Source organism: Podarcis erhardii (assembly GCF_964252035.2).
Source record: "Podarcis erhardii genome assembly, chromosome: 17".
In the NCBI taxonomy this organism is placed as follows: Eukaryota; Metazoa; Chordata; class Lepidosauria; order Squamata; family Lacertidae; genus Podarcis; species Podarcis erhardii.
This window is the reverse complement of record NC_138515.1, coordinates 27,973,914-27,991,571: the sequence shown is the minus strand read 5'-3', so window position 1 is coordinate 27,991,571 and position 17,658 is coordinate 27,973,914. Positions and strand designations below refer to the sequence as shown.

The following is a 17,658-nucleotide window of genomic DNA, read 5'->3' as shown; positions in this document are numbered from 1 at the left end:
CCAAAGGGAAACAACTTGAGGTTAATTAGGCAACTGGCAGGATGACACTCGCAGTGGCAGAAGTCCAGCAGAACTCATGAAAACGACTTCCTCGGAGGGGGCGAGGGCTCTTGGACGGCCTGCAGCATCTTGGACTCCATAACCCGCCGCACTCCGCAGAAACAAGCCAAGAACCCGCACCCTTCTGTTCTCGCTCCTGCTTTCGTCTGCTCCTAAGGAATCCTGCTTTTGTTATATGGGAAGAGGGGGGTGGAATTGCAACCCAGAAGAGTTTAGCAGATATATTTGGAGAGGACACACACACACACACACACACACACACACACACACACACACTCCTGCATAAGCAAGCTGACTGCCAAACCTGAATTGCAGCAGCGAGAGCGCCTGAACAGCTAAGGCAGCTGCTGTTGAGTTTCAGTCTGCCTGTGGTGCAGGTTTTTCAAGTCACACACACACACACACACACACACACACACACACACACACACACCCTCTGCTTGTCACACACTCCTTTTCTCATTCATACACACACACTCACACATGCAGAAAGGAGCCGTTTGAGGTTACCGCCTGCACAGGTACTTAAACATTCCTGGAGGATCTCGGCTGCTCAAAGAAGATCCGGTCCTTGCCCAGGTAAGTGCAAAACTGAGCAGAACGCATTGATCTGACCTGAGAGCCCAGGCTGAAGTTAATGATTCGTTGATGCTTCTTCTCTGATGGAAGGCAAAAAGGGGTCAGGAATTTGCAACGAAGCCGGGGCAGCTTTAGGAAAGAAGATTCAGGAGGCGAGGAATGTCATTTGCTTCCAAACTACATGCTGCAGACAGAGAGAGTTCTTCCTGCATCTTTGCTGCTGCTGCTGCTTGTAGGTTTTTTGGATGCTGTTTTATAAAGCACTGCCACACTCGCAGAGCAACAGCAGAAGAGGAAAAAGAAAGATGCATTTACAATCTACATTTTGATGGTATAGGGAAGGAAGAGTCAAAAGGAACAAATAACAGAGGTGGGGGAGAGGTGATGGCCAGCTCCCTTTTGTGGACATTTTCAAAGGTGTACTGATATGAGCATGTTGCCTTGATAAAGATTACCTTAATATTTCTACGGTACCTCTTGACATGTCGTTGGTTTTAGCATCTAATAGCGTTAGACAGTTGGCGTGAAACAGTGTTTTATGATGTGACAGCGACAGAACACCCAAACGATGCCGACAAGTCCAAAGTACTCAGATTTGGAGAGGCAAATGTTACATTTCAATTTGAATGCTGAATTGAAAATGTAACTTCCCACATGTGTACCAGACTCCAAATATTGCAAGTATTCGCTTCGGCTTCACCATCTTGCCTTGTGCAAAAGTGCATTGGACATTTATGGTACCTTATGTAGGAAACTGCTCATTTACAATGTACCAGCTCAGCCAGGGGGAGCAGGCAATGAGGATCTTTTTGTGTTTGGCGTGTCTTCAAAGGCAAGAGTTTCCCCTTCGTATCCGCAAAGCGGCTTCTTTCAAATCAGCTGCGAAAGTCAGACTTGTTTTCTCCAACTGACGAGATTCTAATTTTTTTAATGGATGAAAATTTTACCAGCTAGTAACCACCAGCCATCAAAAGTCAACAAACTATGCAAAATCCTCGAGAGGCGGTCATATTGTATATAGAAAAATCATGTGTGAAATAATGCTTTGTGTCTGTTGAGTTTTGTTATCGTTTGCCAAACTCCAGGTTGTATACATGTCATACATTTAAAGCACATCTAAAGTGCATGAGGTCCTCCAGAGAATCCTGGGAACTGTAGTTTGTTAAGGCTGCTGAGAGTTGAAGCTCTGTGAGGGGGGAAACTACACTTCCCATAATTCTTTGGGAGAAACCATGTGCTTTAAATGCACGGGGTATACGCAGCCCCTGTTCGCCTTGTTCATTCTGCTGTGGTCCCTTGTAAGCTCAGCAAACTGAGAAAACCAGAGTTTGGTAGAAAAACCATGGAATGTATGTGCTTCCCTATAAAGATAGCCTATGGCCCTTTCCATGAGGATAGTGCTTGCCAGCAGTTTGTTCTGAGGAGGATGGAAGGAGTGAGAAATAAACAGAGGCTAAGAATAGCAACTTGAGCAATGGCTTTCAGCATGATCCAGGGACCATTGAAAGGCTGTGCTGAGCGCTGCAGGGCTCCAGAAGCATGCATTATTCAGGTGTACACTTGTCAAATTATGACAGAGCTAGGAAGAAAAGAGCATGTTAACAGAGTGGTTTCTCTTTCCAGTGGAATGAGAAGCCTGCTGTTTGTTCTTGGAAGACAACCGCCAGCCAAATACCTGCTATTCAAACAAGCTGTTTGATAAGCAATATTTGTTTGATGCTCTTGCACCTGTTCCCTAGGTGCAAAAATAATTCCAGGGACAGGTCACTGAGGCAGGTGGCCAGGGTGACATTTGAGGACTCAGCTGAATGCAACAGGTGCCCAGTTTCAGAAGTGCCAATCTCTGTCATATTAACGCTCCCGGAAGCTTTTTTACCTTTCAGTTGGGGTGGGGCAAGGTTCTTGGCAAGGTTCGAAGGCCTCCTGCTGAAGATTGTTAAGATTAAATTGCAAAAAAGCACACACAAACAAACCAAAGAGTGTTTGGGAAGAGCATTCATTGTGGTTGCTTGGTGCTAGCTTGTCATTGCAACATTATCAAGTGGGGTCAAAGAACCATCTTTTTTCAAAAAGAGTTGTGTGCTTCTGACATGTGTACCTGTAACATCAATCCATTCCCTTGTTAATAGTACTATTGTGGCTCAGGACAGATGTGGATGTTGGTGGAAAGTTGAACCCCTTTGTTTCCCTACTTTTTTTTTTTTTTTTGGTAATGCTAACATGGAGGTTGAGGGTGCAGTTGAAGGACTGACACAATGGGTAAGAGAAGGCTGCTTCAACATTTCCCTACAGGCCAGTTCTCCCCTGCTGCAGCTTGTTGTTGTTTAGTCGTTTAGTCGTGTCCGACTCTTCGTGACCCCATGGACCAGAGCACACCAGGCACTCCTGTCTTCCACTGCCTCCCACAGTTTGGTCAAACTCATGCTGGTAGCTTCGAGAACACTGTCCAACCATCTCGTCCTCTGTCGTCCCCTTCTCCTTGCGCCCTCCATCTTTCCCAACATCAGGGTCTTTTCCAGGGAGTCTTCTCTTCTCATGAAGTGGCCAAAGTATTGGAGTCTCAGCTTCAGAATCTGTCCTTCCAGGGAGCACTCAGGGCTGATTTCCTTCAGAATGGATAGGTTTGATCTTCTTGCAGTCTGTGGGACTCTCAAGAGTCTCCTCCAGCACCATAATTCAAAAGCATCAATTCTTCGGTGATCAGCCTTCTTTATGGTTCAGCTCTCACTTCCATACACCATTCCTTGGAAAACCATAGCTTTAACTAGATGGACAGTTATCTTCCTTCAAACATCTACCCCAACTAGACTCCAAACATGGACGTGATCCACCTGGAGAGAGGGGTGGACAACCACAGGCAATGGCATTTGCAGAAGAGGATTGGCAGACATCCCAGTGGCCAGATCTCCCTTCCTCCCACTTTTCCAACCTTCTTGCAGCCTCCACCCCTGCAATATCTTAGGAAACATGGAATGGAGACACGTTTGTCAAGGTATCACCTGAGCAAAGTCTCAAAGCATTAGTTGCTCTCTGCCCACAGATGACTGACTCCAGCTCACCTATACTCAGAGTTTAGCTACTGAAAATGATGGAGCTAAGAAAGCCTTATCTATTAATTTCAGTGGGTCTGGTCTGAGTAGGACTTACATTGGAAACAACCTCAGCCTGATGGGAATGCCTTCCTGCTTAGATCAGGGCTAGCTCAGGCTGTGTTGGCAACTCAACTGCCAATTAAGAAGTGCCACTTGCTTAGGGATTTTACTGGCCTGACCAGAATTTTACTGTTTGGGCCAGCAGCCAGCTGTGGAACATTTCTCTGATAAAAATAGGTATGTCCTATTCCATAATATCGGGACACGGGTGGCGCTTTGGGTTAAACCACAGAGCCTAGGACTTGCTGATCAGAAGGTCGGCAGTTCGAATCCCCGCGACAGGGTGAGCTCCCATTGCTTGGTCCCAGCTCCTGCCAACCTAGCAGTTCGAAAGTACATCAAAGTGCAAGTAGATAAATAGGTACCGCTTTGGCGGGAAGGCAAACAGCGTTTCCGTGCACTGCTCTGGTTCGCCAGAAGCAGCTTAGTCATGCTGGCCACATGACCCAGAAGCTGTATGCCAGCTCCCTTGGCCAATAAAGCGAGATGAGTGCCGCAACCCCAGAGTCAGTCACAACTGGACCTAATGGTCAGGGGTCCCTTTACCTTTATTCCATAATAATAATGATAATAATTTTACTATTTATACCCCGCCCATCTGACTGGGTTGCCCAGCCACTCTGGGCAACTTCCAACATGCATAAAAGCATAATAAAACATCAAACATTAAAAAAACAAACTTCCCTATACAGGGCTGCCTTCAGATGTCTTCTGAAGGTTGTATAGTTACTTATCTCCCTGGCTCTGGGGTCTCATGACTCCATCATACCTGCCAACATTTCGTCTGGGGTGACGTGGGCGCTGCTAGGCAGTTGAATACGCATGTGTACTCTGTCCATCTCCCACACCCAACCGCATGGCCCCGGGCCCTGGCAATCCATGTTAGGCCACTACATGGAGCTGCCTTTCAAAACGGCACAGGAACCTGTGTTTGTCCAAAATAGCGCCACCACGTTGTTCACTGGGACTGGCCAATATAGATTATGCTGGCACTATGCTGTCAGAACTGGCTACCAGTCTGTTTCCAGGAGACCCAGTTCAAAATTCTCATGTTCACTTTTAAAGCTAGAAGTGGCTTGAGGCCAGGCGACCTGGAGGATACACACATCCACACCTTTCTGGACCGTAAGGTCATCTTCAGAGGCCCTTCTCCAGCTATACCTATGAAATGAGGGGTGACAGATGACTAATGGGAATAGGGCATTTTCTGGGGTGGTGCCTCAGTTGTGGAATACCATCTTCAGGGAGGCTCTCCTAAGGCCCACATTGTAGTATTGTCAGCGCCAGGTGAAGCCCTTTTGTATTGTCCTTTCAGGCCTTTCAGGAAGTGCATTTGAGATCATTTGCACAGCTGTCTCTTCTGTTGTACGTTTTGACTCTATACTGTGCTGTTTTTCTAACTCAGATGTCGTGTGCATTGTGCATCATGATTTAAATATTTTTAGTTTAAACCGTCCAGAAAACTTTGGTTATTGGGTAGTATAGAGATGCAAGAAAGTAAATAAAAATAAAGAGAGAGGAGGAGTCAGCCAGACCATAACCCCAACACCCCGCCAACCCTCTGCCAATTGAAACGCCACATAAATCTCTATATTAGTTTCATCCCCCTTCAGCTATTATAAATTTATTTATGTATTTATTTAAAATATGTATAGCTCACACTTTTTCTAAAAACGCAACAAGGCAGTATGCAGTGCTCAAAATGTCAACAAAGTCAATAAAAAGATCCGTATAAATTATTTATTTAAATGTTTACAGACCACACTTCCCCTAAAAATACAGCAAGGCAATAGACCACACACAAGCCAATGTAAGACCATTAAAAACCAATAAATGACCAATAAATGATGGTGCACTGAACTCTTGGGTTGGAAATGACTCAGTATATTCAAACGGACATTGAAAGTGTGATCATGTATAACCGCCCCAATAATACCATCATGAGCACTAATAGCACCCCCTCCAACATGTTGATGCCCCAAACCAGGACTCGTGTCTTCCCGGCCCCGCTCCTGTGCGAGTCACATGATTCACGACTTTGCGTGTTTTTGTGCACCCTGCTGGGAGCATGATGCCCCAAACCAGGATGTCCCGATTTAATTGGGGCAGTTGGGGGGTATGAAATAATCATGAGTGCACGATAAACAGAATTGTCCAGAAGAGCCCTAACTCTCCAACCTATTCCTATTCTTGCTGATTTGGTTTCACTGGAAGAAGACACTGTGGCACTTGACACATTGCCACGGCTCTTTGCTGGCACCACTTGGCGAATTAATATGCAGAGGCAACCTTGGCCTACTCGAGCTTTTAGCAGGGGGGCTGAGCTCAGCTATTCTCTCCTCGGGACCCAAGAGCTGCCAAAGGGTTGCTGAGTGAGCCCAGTGTCGACAAGGGCAGGGAAGAGAGAGCAACAAAGCTGTGCTTCCTGGAAGACAGGCTGGTCTGGGATTAAGTTTCTATTCAAATTGGGGACAGAACAATCCCAAAACAACCTTTGGTGAATGAGCCCAGTGTGCTCTAATGCTCCATCCTTGGAAGTGCCAGCTCAGCCAGTTGCTGTTAGCAGGTAGCTAATGATCGTTGGGGCGAATGCAGGAGTTATGTAAAGCTGTATTTCAGTAAAAGTTATTCAGACAGAAATGAAGGGGGCATCACCAAGCTTGCATGTGTTTCCTACAGTCCTCAACATTCCCGTTCGCATTTGTTAGGCAAAACACGGATTTCATATTTTAAAATGCGAGTTTGCTAAGCACTCTGTCAGCACAGTAGCTTACGGCTTGAGGGGGAAACAAAATTAGGCATTAAGTAGCTCTTTGCATGTAAGGTGCAGTTGTGTGTGGCTTAAAAAAAAATGCAAATAGCATCAGCTGTGGTGCTAATAATTATCTGGACTGCAGCAGGTATGGGCTGGAAAATTAATCCTGCCGCAAACCTGAGGAGGATCCCTCTTCTGAAGCTGGTATTTGCTTTGAAAATCCCCAGAAGGGATTAACAGGGGATTTCTTCTTAATGCAAGTAGCAGCTCAGAGGAGGGCTGCCCCTTGGGACCACAAGATGGGGAGGAAAGGGTTAAATTTCCCTACCAACTCCTACTATGCTCCTGATAATTATCAGACCCACACAGATGATGCCATCTTCATAAAAAAAAAACATCCTGCAGTTTAAGCGTAAACCCCTTAGTAGCATGAAGGATGTCTAAGATATTCCTCTTTCAATAGGCTTCCTGCCTACAGAGTTGTTTGCTTCATTGACTTCCGAATTGGTTCTTGCAGGTTCTATTTATGGAACGCGTTGTGGCGGGGGTGTCACAATTTACTGACATGAGCTTTTGCTGCCAGCCAAACTAGATGTGCCAATCTGCTCGTGTGCAGGATTAAGTCTTCAACCCTAGAAACACGGGGCTGGTCCACCTTGGAGCATTAGTTAGCATTATCCAATTTCCTCCGCTCCACATTAGACCAGAGTAGTCCACACCCACAAGGACTTGAATTTGGATATGAGGAGCAACTTCAGTCTTTCCCCATGAGCACAGATCAGCTTACTGTGCATTTTGTTTTGTTTCGGTTTGCATTCTTTAAGAAGGGAAGAACGAAACTCTGCAGGAACCATCAGTTTCAGGTAAAAAAGTAAGTCATCTTCTCCAACCCACCCAACCATGCTGCACTTTAAAAATGGGACGTGGGTGGTGCTGTGGTCTAAACCACTCAGCCTCTTGGGCTTGCCAATCAGAAGGTCGGTGGTTCGAATCCCCACAATGGGGTGAGCTCCCGTTGCTCTGTCCTGGCTCCTGCCAACCTAGCAGTTTGAAATCACACCAGTGCAAGTAAATAAATAGGTACCGCTCTGGCGGGAAGGTAAATTGGCATTTCCGTGCTCTCTGGTTTCTGTCACGGTGTCCCGTTGCGCCAGAAGCGGTTTAGTCATGCTGCCCACACGACTCGGAAAGCTGTCTGTGGACAAACGGTGGCTCCCTTGGCCTGAAAGCGAGATGAGCGCCGCAACCCCGTAGTCGCATTTGACTGGACTTAACCATCCAGGGGTCCTTTACCTTTTTTTTTTTACCTTACTTTAAATCCCTGATTTCAATCCCCAGTTCATTTTTAAACCTGGGAGAATCAGCAGGATGGGAGCTGCCATGTTCAGGGTATTTAATTAACTAATTACAATTAATTATTAATTCATTAATTAATACACCACCTTTATCTCCCAGGGACCCCGAGGTGGTGTACATCGTTCTCCTCCTCCCCATTTCATCCTCACAGGAACCCTGTGAAGTAGGTTAGGCTACGAGATTGCGACTGGCCCAAGGACGCCCAGTGAGTTTCATGGCTGAGTGGAGATTCAAACCCTTCTCTCCCAGGTTTGAGTCCAACGCTCTAACCATTAGGCCACACTGGCTCTCCAGGGGAGTGAATTAGGCAAGTCGCTTCAAGGAACAGTCACTGCCCAGTGGATTTTTATCACTAAATTACTTGTGTTAGTTGGCTTATCGGGTTGTCTGCACTATCTGTTACAAAAGGCTCTTTTGTGAACAATCACGGTTAATAAGGTAACAATCATTGGGCCTCTCCAGACTGATGTTTATCGCAGGTGTATTCTGCAATATATAGTACCTGTCCATAGTGCATTTGTGGTACATTTGTTTTGTTTTGTTTCAAGTCAGGAGGCTTAGTGTGCAAGTATTGCTGGTTTTATCGCTATCAGTTTTTGCCATCCCTTTTACAGTCCGATACTTTGCTGCTTAATCCCTTTTGTTCAACTAGCAGGATGGGCAATGACAGAACATGGGCAGGACTTGGGCTGTAGCATTTCCCATCTCCCTGGAAACCTTTCTCTGCACCCTCTTTTATACACATGCTTCTCCATTGTTACCACATTATTGCTATCTGGAAGGCCTGTGGTGCAAAAAAGAAGTGAGATGCACAGACATTCGTGGCATGAAAAGCTATAGGATTTTGAATAAAGGTGCACAATATGCACTGAATGGAAATGAAGCGGTATGAGCTCCCCAAAACTTTTGCAGGTGCAAATAATATTAAAAGCAGGATCACAGAGGATTGCCCCAATACCATTGTGAGTGCAAATCCTGATTCATGTGCAATAAGGAGGACGTCTGAAAGAGCTGACTGTCTGTACTTTTGGGATTCCAGTGCCTTCTGAACATGTGTTTTGTGTACATGCATGCTCAGGATTAACCTTCACGCGTCTGATGAAGTGGACATTAGTCCACCAAAGTTTGTGCAACAGTTCATTCATCTTCAAGGCTGTTTGTTGTGTTTACTTCAAAGAAGATCCATCAACAGCATCAAAGTCATATAAAGGTAAAAAAAAAAAAACCACTTTCAAAGGATACAAAGGATATCTTGGTGGTATTTTTGTATCTCTCTGCAGAGGCTTAAATATTGCCAAAGAGCATCACGTCCGGTGGTTTAGGCAGATTTGGAGACAGGAGATGTAATCAATTTCCTTCTGTGGCTTGTGCTTCTCTGTTAACCTTGATGAAGTTTCTTTGCCATTCTGCGTCGCAGTTTTGCTGCTTCTGAAATGCTGATATCAGAGTCTGCATCAACATCCACAAAACTGCTTTCCTGATTTTTTTCAAAACTTTCAAGGGTTGTGGTTGAAACTCTGAAGGTGGGAAGGAACAGCTGAAAAGCCTGGGGAGGATGAGTGAGAGCCAGTACTAGTTTTACCACATTTTAGCAATTTTACTGTGTTTCCAAATAATGCCAGCACAGAGCAGTTTGATATTGAAAAATGGTACTAGGGACTGAGTAAACCAGAACTCTAAGGATGTTCTAGGCAGGCAAGAACAACATGCTGCCTCTGATCCTGGAGTCACAGATCCCATTTTTCCTCCATGAATTTGTGTATTTCTGTGGGCAGATCTAACCATATGTTTAAAGCACATCCAACATACATTTAAAGCACTCGGCTTCTCCCAAGGAATCCTGGGAACTGTGGCTTGTTAAGGATGCTGGAATTGTAGCTCTGTGAGTTCTCGTGATTCTTTGGGGGAAGTTATGTGTTTTAAATGTGTGTTGGATGGGCTTTAAATGCATGGTATAGATCTCAGTCATCCCTGGTAGTCATCCCTGAAGAAGCAGTGGCAAACGTAGGCTTTATTTCAGACAGGTCAAAGACCCAATTTGGTGCCCCCATGCACATTCACTCCACCAATGAAACTTCCATCTTATTTAACTACCTTATCTGTGGTGACGCACAGGTATACCTTTATAAAGGCTAGATTCAATGTTTTCCCATCAAACGTGTTGGGTAACAGACTCTCCAACGGACAGATCTCACTCCTCTGTGACTGTAAAAGTGGATCTATAGAATCGTTATATCATATAATCTTCTGTTGTCCATTACATTCGGATTCACGGTCCAAGTTTCTGGCCCCATATTTATCGAGAATTGCTGATGGACCTCAGGAAGCCCAAATAATATACTTATTAAACGACGAAGACACAAGTAGATCCCTTGCAGTCGCTAGATACCTGATTAATGTCTTATTTCAAAAGAGGAGAAATGGATCACTGTATGACTCTGACAGCTTAGCTAAACTTAAGAACCATCAATAAGTGCCAGAACTAAGACGCATACCCCCCAAAATCTGAGGGTTCTGAATTGCGGTTTACATAGAGGGAGCTTATTGTGTATAGTGTTTACTTAACTGAAGTAAAATTGGTTTTATAGGGGTGTTTTAACTTGGAACTGTTTAAATTGTATTGTTTATGGATAAATTTTGAAGTATTGTTTTCGATATGGGCCAACGGCCGCAATAAATCTATTCTATTCACATTCACACACATACACACACACACACACACACACAGCCTTAATGACACCCCTCTGGAGGCTTCACCTGGGGCAAAAACCCTGGCTAGATCCCCATCCCACCCCATAGCTACAACTCTGGAAGAAGTCCTATGTGAAAGGACAAACCTTGCCTACTAGATTCTCCACTCCTAATTACCTCCAATGATTTTTCCCCTTCCAGTTGTTGAAGTCAAAATAAGGTCAAATGTCAGTTCTGAACAGCAGCTAGGAAGGTGATTTGTGGGTGGCAAAGCTGTAGGTTAAACATCACCCCCCCCCTAAACTTTTGGAGCTGCTTCTCAGCTCCAAATTCCCCCCTGCTGAGGCTGTACTTCTGCTCTTTCTTTTTTCTTTTTTAAAGACAGTGTTGAAAGTTCTTGCAAATAATATGCAGTTAAGTACTGCACATTTAAATTTCTAAAACGGGGGGGGGGGGACCACACCCGCCACCAAGCAGGAGAAATCGCAGTCCATTAGGGAATCATGAGCCACAGCAACCCTGACAATATAATTATTTCCTTGTCTGCTGAATTATTTACTGAGTTACCCATTCCTAATTCAGGAGAGTCTTTTTTTGAGAAACGAGGAAACGGGTTCGGTTTCAGAAGCATAAAACCAACACGCTATTTATAAACAGAACAGCCAATTCCGGGTATTCCGTCTTGCTTTAGCACCATCCCCAAAAGTGGGTGACCTTGACAGGGACAGAACGGGATGTCCAAGGGCTTGTGCGTGGGCTCGCGAGACGTCTCTCTGCACAAATGCACACAATATATGAAGAAGCAGGGTGCATTGATGTCATGGTGATGTCTGGTCGTTGCCACATGTTGCTTTGCACTATGCATTGGGCATGTTGTGTGGGTGGCGTGTGACTTGAAGGAACTTCCAGAGATTCTGCAGGAATAGTTGTCGGTGTGGCTGCACTGCATCAACACCACAGCTCTTCCCGTGCTTTGTATTTTGCTGTCAAGGTGTACAGAGGATGGTGGCTTAAACTGCAGCTTGCAGCGGCTGGTGTGGCAGAAGCATAGCTGTCAACTTTTCCCTTTTCTTGCGAGGAATCCTATTCGGTATAAGGGAATTTCCCTTAAAGAAAGGGAAACGTTGACAGCTATGAGCAGAAACCATCGGATTGGCCTGCCCAGGTCATCTCAGCAAGGAGTTTGATCTCTTCATTCATTCTAAACACGAAGTGGGAAATGCCAAATAAAATGGTCTTGCGAATTGTGAGCAGAATCCAACCTTCAGAGCTACTTGTTTCTCAGTTGATAGTTTCACCACAAACGAGCTGAAGTTGTCATTAACGGTGAAGCACCTGTGCTTTGGATTTTACGAAGGGGGATCGTACATGCAGATTACAAATTTGGCATTTCACATTTAAATGACGAATGGCAAGATTGGACAATTTTTGAGAAGGGTCTTAGCTCAGCGGTAGACCGTCTGCTTGGCATGTAGAAGGTCCCAGATTCCCTGTTTGGAATTGGCAGGCAAGACTCATATCTGAACCCATGAAGAATCACTGGCAGTCAGTGTAGACCAGTGCTCTCCAACATTGGGTCCCCAGGTGTTGTTGGACTACATCTCCCATCATCCTCAGACATCTTAGCCAATGATCAAGGATGATGGTAGTTGTAGTCCAACAAAGTCTGGGGGGGGGGCAAAGATTGAAGAACACTAGTGTAGACAAATGCGAACTAGATGGACCAACAGTAGAAGTCAGTAAGGCAGCATCCCCCCCAAAAATTGTCGTCCCCCCCAATTGTTTCAGTTGCACCAAAGAGGGTGATCGAGTGATTAACTACATTCAGGGTCTGACTCTGCTGTCCCTATGCTTTTCTCCACAGCTCACTGTTGCAGGCAAACTTGTGCCAAGAGAAGATGTCCACCGAAACGGCAGCCAGCCCCACAGAGGAACAGATAGAGATTCTGGAGTATAACTTCAACAAAGTCAACAAGCACCCGGACCCAGCCACCCTTTGCCTCATAGCTGCTGAGGCAGGACTGTCTGAGGAAGAGACTCTGGTGAGTGACTGAGAGGCAGAACGCAAAGGCCAGATCTGACCCCAGGATCCAGGCCTGTAGGGACCATAGCCTCTCCCTTGGTCTCAGTGCTTTCAAAGTGTCTTCCTAACCAGAGCCTCCCGCTGGCTGCAGATAGCTCAGCTGGTTAGAGTGTGGTGCTGATAAAGCCAACGTTGCAGGTTTGATCTCCATATCATCATCATCATCATGCCCCAGCCACTCTGGCAGGCAGCTTCCAACTCATATAAACACATAATAAAACATTAAACTTCAAAAAAAGACCCATTAAAAATGGGACAGCTGTATATTCCTGCATTGCAGGGGGTTGGACTAAATCAAAGTTTTCCAAACTGTGTGTGGTGACACATTAGCATGTCGGTTGCAGCGTGTAGGTGTTTTGTGTGAATGCTTCCGGGGCTAGAAAGGGGTTAGTTTAACCTCCAGATTGAATTAATGTGTCATGAAATGATATGTGTCCAAAAAGTGTGTCACCAACATGAAAAGTTTGAAAAACTCTGGACTAGATGATCCTCAGGGACGCGGGTGGCGCTGTGGGTTAAACCACAGAGCCTAGGGCTTGCAGATCAGAAGGTCAGTGGTTCGAATCCCCGCGACGGGGTGAGCTCCCGTTGCTCGGTCCCTGCTCCTGCCAACCTAGCAGTTCGAAAGCACATCAAAGTGCAAGTAGATCAATAGGTACTGCTCCGGCGGGAAGGTAAACGGCGTTTCCGTGTGCTGCTCTGGTTCTCCAGAAGCGGCTTAGTCATGCTGGCCACATGACCCGGAAGCTGTACGCCGGCTCCCTCGGCCAATAAAGCAAGATGAGCTCCACAACCCCAGAGTCGTCCGCGACTGGACCTAACGGTCAGGCGTCCCTTTACCCTTTACCCTTTACCTAGATGATCCTCAGGGTCCCTCCCAACTCTACAATTCTATTATTCTCTCCCCAAAAAGATGTTTGTCTTTCTCAACATTTGCAACAGCAAGTGGGTGACTTGGACATGTGAACTGGTCAGCAGAACCACAGACAGGGCCTCTGTGTCCCCACCTCACATTACCTCAGGGCCAAACTAGAAGTGGTGAATGGGGGTGGGTGGGTGGGTGGGTGGGCGTGTGACAAGGCCAGCCATGGTTGCTGAATCACAATAAATAGAAAAGGCTTCTCCTTACTTCCTCGATTGTGCTTTTCCTCCCAGCATGATGTGTTTGTAGTGATGGATCAAAAGAAGGAAGAGCAGGTTCGGCGGGAAGATCCAGCCCTGTCTCTAATTAAAATTAGACTTCCACCCCAACGACTTTATTAACGAACAAGATAGGCATGTGATTATTATTATTTTTTAAGGTGGATCTAATCTGGCCCTGGATCTAATAGGGACGTGGGTGGCGCTGTGGGTTAAACCACAGAGCCTAGGACTTGCCAACCAGAAGGTCAGCGGTTCGAATCCCCGCGACGGAGTGAGCTCCCGTTGCTCGGTCCCTCCTCCTGCCAACCTAGCAGTTTGAAAGCACATCAAAGTGCAAGTAGATAAATAGCGGGAAGGTAAACGGAGTTTCCGTGCGCTGCTCTGGTTCGCCAGAAGCGGCTTAGTCCTTCTGGCCACAGGACCCGGAAGCTGTACGCCGGCTCCCTCGGCCAATAAAGCGAGATGAGCGCCGCAACCCCAGAGTTAGTCACGACTGGACCTAATGGTCAGGGGTCCCTTTTCCTTTTAAATCTGGCCCTCAGTGGTTTTCATTCCATTAGGGACCATTCACACATTCAGCTATGAATCATCAACTTTTTGAGCAATCAAGTGACACAGCGCTGGCCTAACAGGGTTTCTGTACCTCTCGGGGTACCTCCAGCCATGTTGCTAGTGGTTTATCCTGCCCACCATATGGTGAATTTCGTACTTCTAATGCCAACGGCGCCCGCCATTAACAAGGGGTTGGGGTTACTTCATCACTGTCATGATTCCAAGCAATAAGATGGCCAGGATTGTGAGTGGGAAACTTGATACAAACATGAGATCCCGTTGTGATGAGCAGAAACTCTAAGTATTGCTGGCTCAAGTCAGGCCTGAGGTGAGACTGCCTTCCCTTGAGTCACATATTTCAGATCTACGTCAGTCAGCTGAAGCCCAAATTAGGCTTTTCAGCACTGAAACTCAAGATTTTGTTTTTTTCCAAACCATTGGAGTATAAAATGTATGAAAATCTAAAGTATACACAATATGGGTTTTGAGATAGCAGCCCCTAGTTTGCTTTTCTAGTTCTGCTCTTTTTCCTTTTCTGAGAATGTCTTGTTTCCTCCATGTTCTAAATAAGTCACTGCTTCCTATTTAGTCTGATTATATTTATTGTCCAAAAACAACAGCCTGCAGCCGCACGGGACAGAAGTTCATAACTATTGAGCAATGTTCCCTTCTACCTTTGACAGCCCGATTTGCAGCAAATAACAGAAAAGAGGAAAATAGCACAGAGAGGAAGGATTAAACTCTCTCGCTAACATATTGTAGTCCCAATCTAGATTATCCCGCTCCCATAACAGCTTTTGCTGAGGAGCGAGAATTGCAATTTGTAAGTGTAATTTTTAAGGCACGGGTGCAATGTAGATTAGGTTTGGCTCCTAATCTACGGCAGAAGGAAGTAGGAATGGAGTGGTGGAGTCTTGCGGTTCTAGAATGGACTGTACCACTTCAAGCTGCAAGTGGAGGACCATATTTTTAAAACGTCTCTTGTCCTGGGATGAGGACCCTCTCTGCATGTAGAAAGCTAGCAGGAAGTGGATTGTGTGGCAACCTTTCTCCCTGATGTGTGAATTCGCTCACCTTCAGGACCTCCCCCCCCCCAAAATGGGACATTCTAAAATATATAATACCCCCCTGCAGTATGAAGTGGAAGTGGTACAGTCCACTCAATGTCCCACCCCACCCCCACCGGATCTGCCATCACATTCTGCTGTGTATCTAGACCAGTGTTTCCCAAAGTTGGGTCTCCAGCTGTTTTTGGACTACAATTCCCATCATCCCTGACCACTGGTCCTCATAGCTAAGGATGATGGGAACTGTAGTTGAAGAACAGTTTGGGAAACCCTGAACTAGACCAGTGTATCCCAACCTTGTGCCTCCAGCTGTTTTTGAACTACAACTCCCATCATCCCTGACTAGCAAGACCAGTGGCAAGGGATGATGGGAATTGTAGTCCAAAAACAGCTAGAGGCACAAGGTTGGGAAACCCTGAACTAGACCATACAGTACCTGACTCCACATTCTTCTGCCTGTGCATCCTGAACTCCCAGCAGCTCACCCTCAGTGAAATTACTATATGCTATATCTACATTTATTGTGCCAGCTCAGTTCCTCTGTTTTCATCCTGCCATGTCTCTTTTCTTTCCCCAGAAATGGTTCAAGAAGCGCCTTGCGGAGTGGAGGAGGTCAGAAGGGCTGCCTTCGGAGTGTGGGTCTGTCCGAGACTGACTTTAACTCTCCTTCCAGAGACAATCCTAGAAAGCTGATGGGGTCCATCAATTAATTCATGCTGCGGAACATGTTGCTATCAAAACTAATTGTGTCTGTTATTTAACCTGCTGCCTTATTTAAAATGTACATAACCTGAGGGGGGGGGTAAATAATTATATAAAACCATATAGATATATATATATGCAAGTTGTAATGTATTATTGTATAGAAATTATAAAGGAAGAGCTGCAACTGCTGCTGGCTGCAGCTGCTTTCAAAGTGGCATGGAGTAGTTTAGGATTAATGTAAGAACATTCCCCTTGATCTGTGGCAAAGCTAATAATATGAGCGAGAAGACTTAGCAGGGGGAAATGGTCTGTCCGTCGCCTGCCACTGGATCTCAAAAAATGAGCTCACTTGCGGAGTGCAGGGAAGCAGCACTGAGAAAAGCAACTGCATTGGCAAAAAGTTGGGGTGTGATTTCAGTGTGTAGGCAATGCTGAATGCAGAGAGGTAGCTTCCAGTAAACCAAACTGAACATTGGGCGTTACATCGGCAGCAAGGGTTGGGCCATGCCCACATGCCCTGGGCACCATGAAGACACCCTCCACCACAGCACACTAGGGAAAATCCCTGCAGCGGGACATCTAGCCTCACTAGCCCCAGACAGCTGCAAACTAATAACTGATCAAGGCATCTGGACAGTGCAGCCAGATTCTTCTGCCCCACTCCCCAGATCCCTGGCCTTAATTTGTTTGACGTTAGTCCACTAACCTTGGATGGTTTGGTGTAAAGTGCCTAGCGTGCAGGTATGAGTGCCCATGCTGCCCAGTATCAGGATTGGATCGTGCCCACAGTTCACTTGATGCCAGCGTTACTGAATGAAAATCTCTGCATGCTTACGCCGTTGCCGCATTTATTTTATTGTCTTCCGAAAGGCGTGCCCTCTAAGTTAAAAGGAGCATTTCCCTCCAGATGTGCGAATAAAAATGGAAGTTAAAACAGACTGGATATGCATGTTTCTGGTTGATTTGGTCAGCCTGTCAGTTTCTCATCGAAATGTCCACCCCTGGTGTTCTCGTATGAACAAGAAACAGAAGCCAAGAAGGGCTAGCAGCAGTGTTTCTCAGAGTAGGCGATACTGCTCCCTGTGGGGCGCTGGAACGATCCAGGGGGGTGGTAGTAGCCTCGGGTGCAAGTGGGGAGCACTGAGTAAAAATAAAGGGTGTGTGGAAGCATAATGAAAGAAGAAAATGTTGGAAAACCATTTGTACATGTCATGTAAGGTAAAGGTAAAGGGACCCCTGACCATTAGGTCCGGTTATGGCCGACTCTGGGGTTGCGGGGTTCATCTCGCTTTATTGGCCGAGGGAGCCAGCATACAGCTTCCGGGTCATGTGGCCAGCATGACTAAGCCGCTTCTGGCGAACCAGAGCAGCGCACGGAAATGCTGTTTACCTTTCCGCCGTTTACCTATTTATCTACTTGCACTTTGACATGCTTTCGAACTGCTAGGTGGGCAGGAGCAGGGACCGAGCAGTGGGAGCTCACCCCGTCGCGGGGATTCGAACTGCCGACCTTCC

The 17,658-nt window shown here is 46.1% G+C and overlaps 1 protein-coding gene across 4 annotated transcripts; it reads left to right on the top strand.

Moving 5' to 3' along the window:
* The first annotated feature begins 374 nt into the window (after positions 1-374).
* HOPX (HOP homeobox) lies at positions 375-17,081 on the top strand. 4 transcript variants are annotated; one of them, XM_081845741.1, is made up of 4 exons: positions 375-643; positions 7,374-7,409; positions 12,458-12,635; positions 16,016-17,081. In XM_081845741.1, exons 3-4 carry the CDS (start codon positions 12,492-12,494, stop codon positions 16,091-16,093), a joined length of 222 nt encoding a protein of 73 aa, XP_081701867.1. In that variant the 5' UTR covers positions 375-643; positions 7,374-7,409; positions 12,458-12,491; the 3' UTR covers positions 16,094-17,081. The 4 variants fall into 4 exon arrangements, with proteins under 4 accessions (XP_081701867.1, XP_081701864.1, XP_081701865.1 ...); XM_081845739.1 differs by having other exon boundaries at positions 547-643; positions 7,374-7,417; XM_081845738.1 differs by lacking the exon at positions 7,374-7,409 and having other exon boundaries at positions 519-639.
* Positions 17,082-17,658: the final 577 nt, after the last annotated feature.

Coding starts and splice junctions, on each gene's coding strand:
- HOPX (XM_081845741.1), top strand. CDS start 12,492: ATGTCCACCGAAACGGCAGCCAGCCCCACAGAGGAACAGATAGAGATT. Junction 12,636..16,015: donor TGTCTGAGGAAGAGACTCTG/GTGAGTGACTGA, acceptor TTCTTTCCCCAG/AAATGGTTCAAGAAGCGCCT.